Genomic DNA, 10,972 nt, shown 5'->3' with positions numbered 1-10,972 from the left:
GAGTGACACTATTTTATTGATAAGAGGAACATAAACAAGTACAAAGCCACTATGATGCCAAAGATGGATAAATCTTCTTTAGTGACCAAACACAACCAGTTGAATTGAACCCACAAAGTGATTAAAAAACTTGATACAACAACCAAAAGCACGCCTACTCAAACCTACAACACAAATCTGCCACGCAATGACAAAACAATATTGAAATCCGAAAGCTAATAAGAAATAAAGTCTCCTACATTGGGTAGCTTCAACAATTTTATTACGTGGGACTTTTTATACCAATTTAATATTTTATAAAATTAATTCCTTTTTTGTGTTTTTGTATATTCATATCGAACAAATATTGTGTTTTTTTATACGTACGAAGATAACCAAATACATATTCCTTCACGAGGGGGACTTTTGGTTATATTATTTGATTTGAACTCTTCTTTTGTATTTCTCCTTTTTCAAAAAAATTCAGATTGCACATTAAACAAAAACAAAGAAATACATTATCTTTTGGTAATAGTATTTTATTTAAACTCTTCTTTTAGTAATAATTGAAATATCGCTATTTCTTTTTCTTAGTTGGACAATTTTTTTTATTACTGTTAATTCTTGACTTGGTTGAGTGCACATTATTTAAATATTACCATTGGTATTATTATTTAGAAGAAAAAAAAAAGATATGGTATTGATTATTCCCAATGACATTAATTAATTATTAGTGTAATTTAAAAGAAAAAGAAACGTCAAATTCTGTATTAATTAAATTGTTGAAAAGTTTAATTTGAAGAGAGTGTCGGCCACTCCTTACACATTTTTATTGATTACCAACAGTCTTTCCATTTACAATTAGCTATGATTGACTTGAGTCCTGGTCAATGGTATAATAGTTAATAAGGGTTTTTAATCTTATTTATGCGTATTAGTCAATCTAGTACACATGGTTGAAGATATGAAATCTTATCTGGACGCCATGATATCAATAGTTCTCTGCACTCTCCTTTCCCTCCTATAAATTCAATTATTCTGCTCAGAAGCCAACTCCACCAAAGCAAAGAAAACTTTACACCATAATGGCTAGCTTTACAAATTACTTATTCCGTCCTACATATCACCTCAGCATTGCTCATTATTTCCTCTTCTTTTTGGCCTCCTCATATCCACACACTAGTAAACTTCATTTTGGTGATGCACTTCCAAATTCGAAACCATGCATCGACGTGGAGAGACGTGCTCTCCTCGCCTTCAAACAAGATCTAACTGATCATTCTGGGAGGCTTTCTTCTTGGGTTGGTCAAGCTTGCTGTCAATGGAAAGGCATTTCATGCAACAACATCACAGGTCATGTTGAAAAGATTGATCTCCAAAATACATACACATACACACTTTCTGTTTTCGATGGAGAGTGGGATGAGACGGAGAACTCTTCTTTGGGTGGTGAGATAAATCATTCTTTGCTTAGCTTGAAACATTTGAGCTACCTAGATCTAAGCAGGAATGATTTTCAAGGGATTCCCATTCCCACATTCTTTGGTCAACTCAAAAGTTTGAGGTATCTCAATATCTCACATGCTTCATTTGGAGGAGAGATTCCAGCTCATCTTGGTAATCTATCAAACTTGAACTATCTTGACCTAAGTGAAGAGTCTGACTACTCTTTACTTGAACTACCTCAAAACAACTTGAAATGGCTTTCCAATCTCTCTTCCCTAAAATACCTCAATCTTGAAGGAGTGGACCTCAGCAACACTGGGGTAAGTTTGGTAATTGCTTTTAACAAGTTTCCTTCCCTACTAGAGTTGCACCTACCCGCATGCCAAATTAAAAGCCTTCCAATCTCACTAGGAAATGTTAACTTCACATCACTTTTGATCCTTGACATGTCATATAATGATTTGAAGTTTCCACTTCCTGAATGGTTTTTTTATCTGACTAGCCTCAGAAAACTTGATTTAAGCGGAAATTTTTTGGGTGGTCCAGTTCCTAGTGAATTTCAAAGCCTCAAATCACTAGAAGCTCTTGATTTGTCTTTTAATGATCTTTCAGGTCAAATTCCCAAAAAATTTGGGAACTTTTGCAATCTAAAGACATTGAATCTTGCAAATAACCAATTCGAAGGGGGGATTCAAGAGCTTTTGGGTGGTTTATCAAGTTGTCCCAATAGTGAATTAGAGTCACTAGATTTGTCTTCTAATAAGCTGAAAAGCCAATTGCCTGCCTCAGTAGGGATGCTATACAACTTGAAGTTTCTTAACCTCTACAATAATGATATGAGTGGGTCCATTCCTAAAAGTTTGGGGCAACTCTCCGAGATTGTTCACCTAGATCTATCTTTTAACTCATGGGAAGGGTTTTTAACAGAAGCCCATTTCACAAATCTCACAAGATTGAAATACTTTGCATTAGGCAAAGACACCCCATACCCTACTCTACCTATTCCTCTCATTTTCAATGTGTCTTATGAGTGGGTTCCTCCTTTCAAGCTGCACAAAATTGACATTGGGAACTGTAAAGTAGGTCCTGCCTTCGGGGCATGGCTTCAATCTCAAACTGAACTTGTCTTTGTCAAACTTTCTACTACTGGAATCTCAGATTCTATATCCGACGATTGGTTCATGAAACTATCTTCCCAAGTTGAGTATTTGGATTTGTCTTCCAACCAAATCCATGGAAAGCTTCCCTTGCAATTGAAACTCCCAAATGCACTGTTTTTGGATTTGAGCCATAACCAATTTGATGGACCAATTCCACTTTGGTCTGGTGACAATGTGGTTGGGTTTAAGCTTGCAACTAATTCATTTTCTGGCACCATTCCATTGAATTTTGACCAAAAGTTTCCAAAATTGGAATTACTTCTTCTTGCTGAAAATCATTTGCATGGCACCATTCCACCTTCCATTTGCCACATGAAACACTTGTATACCCTTTCTCTGAGAAACAACAAGCTATCAGGAGAATTTCCAAAAGCGTGGAGCCTGTTGCCTGATATAATGATTGTAGATGTTGCATACAATAATCTCTCAGGAAATCTTCCCACTTCAATGGGTGACTCAGGTTCTCTTTTCATGTTGAAGATGAACAACAACAATTTTGAGGGTGAAATTCCTTTTTCCTTGCAAACCTGCACTTCTTTGAGGAACATTGATCTCGGGAATAATAGATTCACTGGTGAAATACCTCCATGGATAGGATCAACTGCTTTCTTGGTGTCAACCCTAAGGCTGAGATCCAATTTTTTAAGTGGACATATCCCACAACAGTTGTGCAATCTTGGCTACCTTCACATCCTAGACCTTTCTCACAACAGCTTTTCCGGAACAATCCCCAAGTGTTTGAACAATCTAACTGGTCTTAGAATCTTTAATAATAGTTTTTATAATATATATCTAGGGTATGACCAACAAACAACAGTGATGAGAGGAAGAGAACTCCAATTGAACACTTCTCTAGCGTTTGTAAAAAACATTGATCTTTCATCAAATAGGTTTGAAGGTGAAATTCCTCAAGAAATATGCAGCCTCGTTCTATTGCGCAACTTGAACTTGTCGATGAATCAGTTCAGTGGAAACATCCCATCAAAGATCGGAAACTTGTTGCAGCTCGATACTCTTGATCTCTCACTCAACCACCTTTCAGGACAGATTCCTCAAAGTCTTTCATCCTTGACCTTCTTGTCTAACTTGAACTTGTCCTATAACAACTTGAGTGGTGAAATTCCTTTGGGAAACCAACTCCAAGCACTCCCTGACTCAACCATTTATGAGGGCAACCCATTCCTTTGTGGATTTCCTCTTGCTTCCAAGTGCTTTGAAGATGGCAATTCTACTCCCAAGGATCCAAAAGGCAATGACAATGAAGATGGAAATGAGAAGTTCTGGTTCTATGTGAGTATGGCACTCGGGTTTATCGTAGGCTTTTGGTGTATTTTTGGCACATTAATTGTGAAGAAGTCATGGAGGTACGCTTATTTTCGATGGTTTGATGACATCAAAGATAAGGCAACGCTATGTGTGTGTCGCTTGGTTTGCCAAGAGTGATTTTCAAAGGGGATTGTATGCAAGTCATCTCAGATATTGCATGGACAAATGAAGACCATTTCTATTTTGGTAGTATTATTAAAGATATAAAAACCCTGGTTACAAACCGGAATGGGTTTAGTTTTTTTGTTTGCTAGGTGTCAAGCCAATGATGTAGCGCACCGTGTTGCGCGGGGTGCACTGTCTTATGAGTCTAAAGTAGAGTGGTTTGAGGAACCACGAGATATTATTCAAGATTGTCTTCTCTTTGATGCTTGTAATAGGGGTAAGGTTTTTAAGCCCCCGTTTTTATTTTGATTATTAATAAAGTTCCCCTCGTACCGTCGAGGTTCTTTTAAAAAAATAAAAAAAAAAGCAACACTAGCAATTGCAGTGAAAGCCACTCCTTTGCAAAGGAAACTTTGATTAGAAACAGGAAAGTCGAAGAAGTTCTTTTTAAATCAAAATGCTTGAGTATTTATGAAGTTCATATCCCGTGTGATATGTTTTTCCCCTTCGGTTAGAACACCAAAATATTCGTTCTTTGACTTATGAATTTTAAAATTAAATTGTGCACCCCTACAATTTTTTTAAAATTGTATGTTTCTCAACACGTATTTTAAAAGTTTTTTTTATTTGACAAATTGAATTTACTTTTTACAAAGATTATTGACAAATTGAAATATATTTTTTCTTCTTTCAATTGTGATTCTTTAGGAGATTTATCGAGAGACTTTTCACAAAGCCAGAATATTGAATTTGTTCCCACGGGGGATTACCCTATTGTTTTCTTTGATATTTGCTGGTTGGTTTCTACCCGTAAACCTGAGCATTTTTTGTGATGATTTTCCCACTCCTTTTTTATCCACTTATACTCCCTTTTGTTTTTTAAAATACTTTTTACTATAACAAAAAAGGGAGTGTAAGCAGACAAAAGAGGAGTGAAAAAATATAATTTCTAACAAAGGAAGTGTAAGTGGATAAAAGAGGAATGAGAAAATCAACTTCCTTTTTGTGTGTTCATAACCTCAGCATTTTTATTATTCAATCCCCATAAACCTGAGCATTTTTATTTTCCTGTCTATTGACATTTTATTTTATCATTTCAATTTAACTTAGGACGTCAAAAATACAATTGCATATAATAAATAAATAAACCATTTTCTAGTCTCAACAATGGCCAAAATTGAAATATATAAAAAAAACAACAAATTTAAAAGAATTCTAAGACTTAGAATAAACAAATTTAACAACATGAAACATCTAAATGGTTCATCTCCTATCAAACTATGCTTCACCATACTTTGGTACAATTGCAGTACCATACTGTATTAGAGCATGCCTTCCATCTAAATGGTTCATCTCCTATCAAACTATGACCCCCAAGTCAAAACCATCATGCATCCGCAGATTAGTCTCTGAGACAGTGGAGGAGACCAGTGTTTCCCCAAACCCTTTGAGGGCCCACCCTCATTGTGGTCCACTAGTGCTTCAACCCTTATCTCTTGATTTACTTTCGGGGTCAATACCCTTTGATTTAATATCATTACTTTTGTCCTCAAAGTGGAAAAGTTGCACCTTTCTGAGAATCCAAGTGTTTGACTAACATGGCGACGTCGGTCTATGGTGATTCCACTAATTTGCAATGTAGTTGCAGGCTATTAAATAAATCACTGAAGATGCTAACTTTGCCTTCTTTTTTTCTCTCTTTTAAATCTTTTCGTAAATTTTCCACCAAGAACACAAGTTGTAACATGTGAAGAATGCAGTGTGTTTGGTGATCAGGCGAAGGGCACATAGTCAACAATTTTGTTAAAATAATCAACATCGGAACACGAAAGAGGAAAACGCAGAGGAAAGAGACCAACTTGAACTCCCTTTTGTTCCTTGGTGAATCTTCCTCACAGGGTTTTGTTAGTTTTGTTTATGCCTACTTGCCAATCTAGCCAACTTGTAAAATGGGTTGAATACTTGGAATCTGGACGGTGTTGTGCGAAAATGTCAACAAAGTGTGAGTGAAAATAAACCAAAACTGGCAAGAGATAAAGTAAGGAACACAAAACAACACCAACAAGAACACCAAGATTTATATACTGATTCGGCAATGCTTACATCCAGTTTGGAGACAACAGAGTAATCCACTATAATCAAATGAGAGAATACAATAGTATTTAACACTCAGAAACCCAAGCCCCAAATATACCCAAACTCACACACTCAAGAATATAAAGGGAATACAAATTGAGTACAATTTAGAGTAAAAGAAAAATAACAAACGACAGCAACAATTGTTTTGCTGCCCAACTCTTCATTTTTCCTTTCTCACTTTCTCTGCTGCCAACTTCTCTGCAGCTCTTCTCTCTCTTTACGAATGCTGGCTGCTTCCCTTTTATAGCCAAAGGAGATTGGCTCTTCAAAGAAACCAACGGCCAAAGGCCAGCCATGAAAGATTGTCTCCCACATGCAGCTGTCCAATTAATGCTTCCCATTTCATTTTGTCTGCCAATATCACTCAACCAGCTACTGTATTTCACTTTTGACAGAAAGAAACATTGCACATGGGTGCAAAAGTAGCCGAAAGCAACCTTGCTTTTGAGCCAATAATCAACAGATGGCAATGATTTAGTTATTCATTTTACACTTTCATGACCTCCTATAAGTTTAGTTTTCTGCTCAGTTGCCATCTGCACCACACCAAAGAAAATTTTGTATGAAAATGTATAGCTTTGCACACTCATTCAGCTCTAACTTTCACCTCAACATTGCTCACTATTTCCTCCTTTTCTTTTTCGCCTCTTCATACCTACACACTAGTAAACTCTGCTTTGGTGATGCACTTCCAAGTGTGAAACCATGCATCGACGAAGAGAGACGTGTTCTTCTCGCCTTTAAACAAGATCTTACTGATCCTTCTGGGAGGCTTTCTTCTTGGGCTGGTCAACATTGCTGTCAATGGAAAGGAGTTTCATGCAACAACAAAACAGGTTATGTCGAAATGATGAAACGTATAGTATACGCTATCTGCTTTTTATGTAGAGTGGGATGAGATGGAGCACTCTTCTTTGGAGGGTAAGATAAATCCTTCTTTGCTTAGCCTGAAACATTTGAATTACCTAGACCTAAGCCGGAATGATTTTCACGGGATTCCCATTCCCAAATTCTTTGGTCAGCTTAAAAGTTTGAGTTATCTCAATCTCTCCTATGCTTCATTTGGAGGAGAGATTCCACCTCAGCTTGGAAACCTCTCAAACTTAAACTATCTTGACCTCAGTGAAGAGTCTGACTACTCTCTACTTACTTGAACTTCAACAACTTCAATTGTTTCCAATCTCTCTTCCCTAAAATACCTCAATCTTGAAGGCTGGACCTCAACAAAACAGGGGAAAGTTGGCTACATGTTGTTAACATGCTTCCTTCCCTACTGGAGGTACACTTACCAACATGCCAAATTGAAAGCCTTCCACTCTCTCCCTAGGAAATATTAGCCTCAAATCACTTTACATGTCATATAATGATTTGAAGTTTCCATTTCCTAAATGGTTTTTGAATCTAGCTAACCTCAGAAAATTTGATCTAAGGGGGAATTCTTTCAGTGGTGCCTTTCCCCTTGAACTTGGGAGGCTCAAATCATTGGAACATCTTGATTTATCTTTCAATGCACTTGAATTCTTTCAGTGGTGTATGAGACAATAAAAGACTGCTGCTCTTGACATTTATAATTGTGGTAAAAGGTGTACATATATATACACAAGAGACTATACAGAAAACCCTAGGACAAGGATCCCTGAGGATGACTTAGCGGATAAGAACAAGGAATATGCTTGTCCTTGTGTTGAATATGCCTTTGTGGCCGTTGGAGCACAGCAGATGTCATAGCATGGGTGTGTTAACCATTTTCTGGTTTTTTATGGGTGTGATGATCATTTTGATCAACCATAGAGTTATGGCTAATAAGAACAACTTTGGTTACAATAAAGAACACCCTTATCTCTCCAAACCCTAGCTCTCTTTCTCTCACCTTTGCTCAAACCCAATTTGATGCCCTTGTTTTCTCTCTTATGAAAACCCTAACGCTAAATTGCATGTTTATAGTTTATAGGACTTTCGTACAATCATACAAGGAATAGGAAACCTAAACCTCCTCAAAACCTGAGGAAAAAAACCATCCTAAAATACTAAGGATTAGCCAGGTCACGCGTCTACCGCTCGAGAGCTCCTCAAGTCCGATTGAGCACATGGGTTTGTGTGAATTCCACCTCTCTGCCGCTCGAGCGCCTCCAACGATCGCATGAGTGCTAGAGCCCAGGCACTTGGTCTGCATCCCTTTGATTGATTCTTTCCTTCATTCCTTCTGCACCCATTAGGTGAGTATTATGTTCATTTTTACACATGATTTATCATGTTATTCACCCAATATTTTGATTTAGTTCTTGAAATTTTATAGATTTTTACTTCCTTTTTGTGTTTTCTTAGACTTTACCTTGGTTAGAATGAAAATGAGCTAAAAATGCATTATTGGTTATAAATTCTGTTTTTGTTTATTTTCGTAGGCCAACTTCTTGGCATTGGATCAACATGCTCCGGTGCTCGAATGAGATGAAGATCTTCATGAAACTTGTTCCAATGGATGATGACTACAACATATCGTATAGCCTATCCAACTGATCCAGCATGTTACCACAGCTCTAGAGATTTGTCTTGGGTAAGTTTTTACCTCCATGATATCATCTTGATTTTTCTTGTTACCATACCTTTTGGTAACAAGAAATTACTTTGATGGAGTGCAATTTTCTGAGACAAGAAGCATCTTTGTGAAGACAAAACCCAAAAATCCCATCATGACATAAAAAAAGAATGAGTTTAATAATTGATGGGTGAGTTGGAAAGGAGGAGAGAGAGGAGAGCAAAGGAGATGTGCATGACTCATTCAACGGACAATTCAATTTGGCAGAGATTTTGAGGGCATGTTTTTGAGTTAGAGAGCTAGAGGAGGAAGACAAAGTGCAGCCAAGCAAGAAGTGAAGAAGATTTCCACCATTAAAGACCTTGAGCTTCCATCACTTTCACAAAATCTGTAAACTCTTTTTAGTTTTGTTTTGAATTTGTGTTTGAAATAAGTATGAGGAACTAAACTCCATAGCTAGGGCTTAGGTTGAAGCCCTAAACATGAATACTCTATTGTTTTGATGCTTGAGTGTATGAATTCCTAGATATTGTTGATGAATTCACATTCACTAAATTAATCTATCCTTAATGTATGTTTTTCTTTGATTGATCACCTTTAAAAGCATGCTTCTTGTGGTTGTTGGGATTTTGTGTATCCTCATGTTTTCCTAAGAAACAAATGAATGAAGTAAGAATCATCCATGTGAATTGGTTTCTTGAATGCCTAATGTAAACATCATACTATTAGGGTTCTTGTGATGTTCATATTCTCTTTGAACTTAATGGGTTTTTCTTGTAATCAAATCGAAGTACTAAGCACACCTAGATTGATTATAGGGAAGGCACAAGTATTGTAGCACTAGTCTTGCACTCTACTTATATTAGAGAGAATCAATGCATCTTGAGCCACTAGACCCGGTCTGGATTGCGAACAACTTCATCAACACATTTAGAGTTCATCTCACTTGAGTGTCCATGAACATTGGTAAGATTGTTTAGGGTGGATTCCGAAACCCTAGTGTCTGTTACATATCAATTTCACACTTTGATTTTCATATCTGTCATTCTTGTTAAAATTAGAGTTCGATTACTTTCAAGCATTAGAATTAGGTCACTCAAATCAAAACAACCACCCCCCCCCCCCCCAAAAAAAATTTGTTGTACGTTTGTGTTGTTTGAAACGTTGTGTATTTTCGTCACTGAATTCTGCTTATTTTCGTAACTGTTTTTAACATTTAGTTCATGTAGAGTTCTTTATTTTTCTGTACTGAATCCAACCATATAAAAAACGTGAAATTTGGACAAACAGTTGAAAAGTTATAAGCCAAACACTGAACGGAGGTCGAAGCTGAAAAACAGAGAAACAAATCTGTTCAAATGGTGATAAACAGGTGATACAGTGGTGATAAAAGGGTGATAGATATTGCTGTTTGTATTTATCTTTGGTTTCTTGTTTTGTTTCATTTCTTTTACCTTTCTTTACTTATTTTTAGTTTCCAATTTGTATTTTACATTTGTGGTGTGTTAAATATGTATTCTTTACGTACTCAATTTGGAACATTTAATAAGCCGACAATTCTTCGTGGGATATTGACCCCGTATTTACAAAATCTATACCCCAATGGATTCGTGCACTTGCAGGTATTTTTAATTGGATGATTAGCACATTAATTTGTGTCAATTATTAATACAATAGTGAGCCAACATCAATAGTTTTTCCTACGACTACGATCCAACTTTCTAAGTTGGCATGTCCTCAGTTGTGCAATCTTCCCTTGCTTGACATCCTAGACCTTAGTCACAACAACTTTTCAGGACCATTCCCAAGTGTTTGAAAAATATGACTTCTTTGGTTTATGGTATTTCGAATGTGGGTTACTATGAAATCTATTTTGGACAAACCACATTAATTGAAGTCAAAAGGAAGAGAACTAGCATATAACAAGACCCTATTCTGGGTGAAAAGCATTGATCTTTCATCAAATAATTTGGAAAGTGAAATCCCAGAAGAAATAACAAGCCTCATTGCATTGAGTATCCTGAACTTGTCAAATAAGTGGAAACATTCCTTCAAAGAACTTTCGAAAAAGGCTGGAAACTCTGGATCTCTCACCCAATCGCCTTTTTCGAAAAATTCCTCGAAGTGTTTTTTCTTTAACCTCCTTGTCCCACTTGATCTTGTCTGGTAGAATTCCTTTTGTCCATTTATGACGGCAACTGGTTACTGTGCGGAGAGCCTCTTTCAACTAAGTGCCGTGTGGGGATGAAACTTTAACTGCTACAATGCAAAAGGCACTAAT

The 10,972-nt window shown here is 36.7% G+C and overlaps 1 protein-coding gene and 2 pseudogenes across 3 annotated transcripts; all 3 read left to right on the top strand.

Moving 5' to 3' along the window:
* The first annotated feature begins 1,028 nt into the window (after nt 1-1,028).
* On the top strand, nt 1,029-4,433 carry LOC110772794 (receptor-like protein EIX2). 2 transcript variants are annotated; one of them, XM_088251885.1, is made up of 2 exons: nt 1,065-3,999; nt 4,393-4,433. In XM_088251885.1, the coding sequence occupies exons 1-2, from the start codon at nt 1,065-1,067 to the stop codon at nt 4,431-4,433; spliced, it is 2,976 nt and encodes a 991-aa protein (XP_088108011.1). The 2 variants fall into 2 exon arrangements, with proteins under 2 accessions (XP_021832956.2, XP_088108011.1); XM_021977264.2 differs by lacking the exon at nt 4,393-4,433 and having other exon boundaries at nt 1,029-4,062.
* Nucleotides 4,434-6,327: 1,894 nt separating this feature from the next.
* LOC148295198 (receptor-like protein EIX1) lies at nt 6,328-8,653 on the top strand (annotated as a pseudogene). Its single transcript, XR_015835189.1, has 2 exons — nt 6,328-8,371; nt 8,558-8,653. The product of XR_015835189.1 is annotated as a receptor-like protein EIX1 (transcript).
* Nucleotides 8,654-10,202: 1,549 nt separating this feature from the next.
* LOC148295197 (receptor-like protein 39) lies at nt 10,203-10,883 on the top strand (annotated as a pseudogene).
* Nucleotides 10,884-10,972: the final 89 nt, after the last annotated feature.

Source organism: Prunus avium, chromosome 4, assembly GCF_965620075.1.
Source record: "Prunus avium chromosome 4, drPruAviu1.hap1.1, whole genome shotgun sequence".
NCBI classification, from domain to species: domain Eukaryota; kingdom Viridiplantae; phylum Streptophyta; class Magnoliopsida; order Rosales; family Rosaceae; genus Prunus; species Prunus avium.
The sequence above is the reverse complement of the archived record's forward strand: the minus strand, read 5'-3'. Positions and strand labels throughout refer to the sequence as shown.

What these genes read in the sequence shown, in the direction of transcription:
- LOC110772794 (XM_088251885.1), top strand. Translation starts at nt 1,065, where the DNA reads ATGGCTAGCTTTACAAATTACTTATTCCGTCCTACATATCACCTCAGC. An exon ending in CAAAGATAAGGCAACGCTAT is followed by an intron (nt 4,000 to 4,392) that starts GTGTGTGTCGCT and finishes AAGCAACACTAG; the next exon opens with CAATTGCAGTGAAAGCCACT.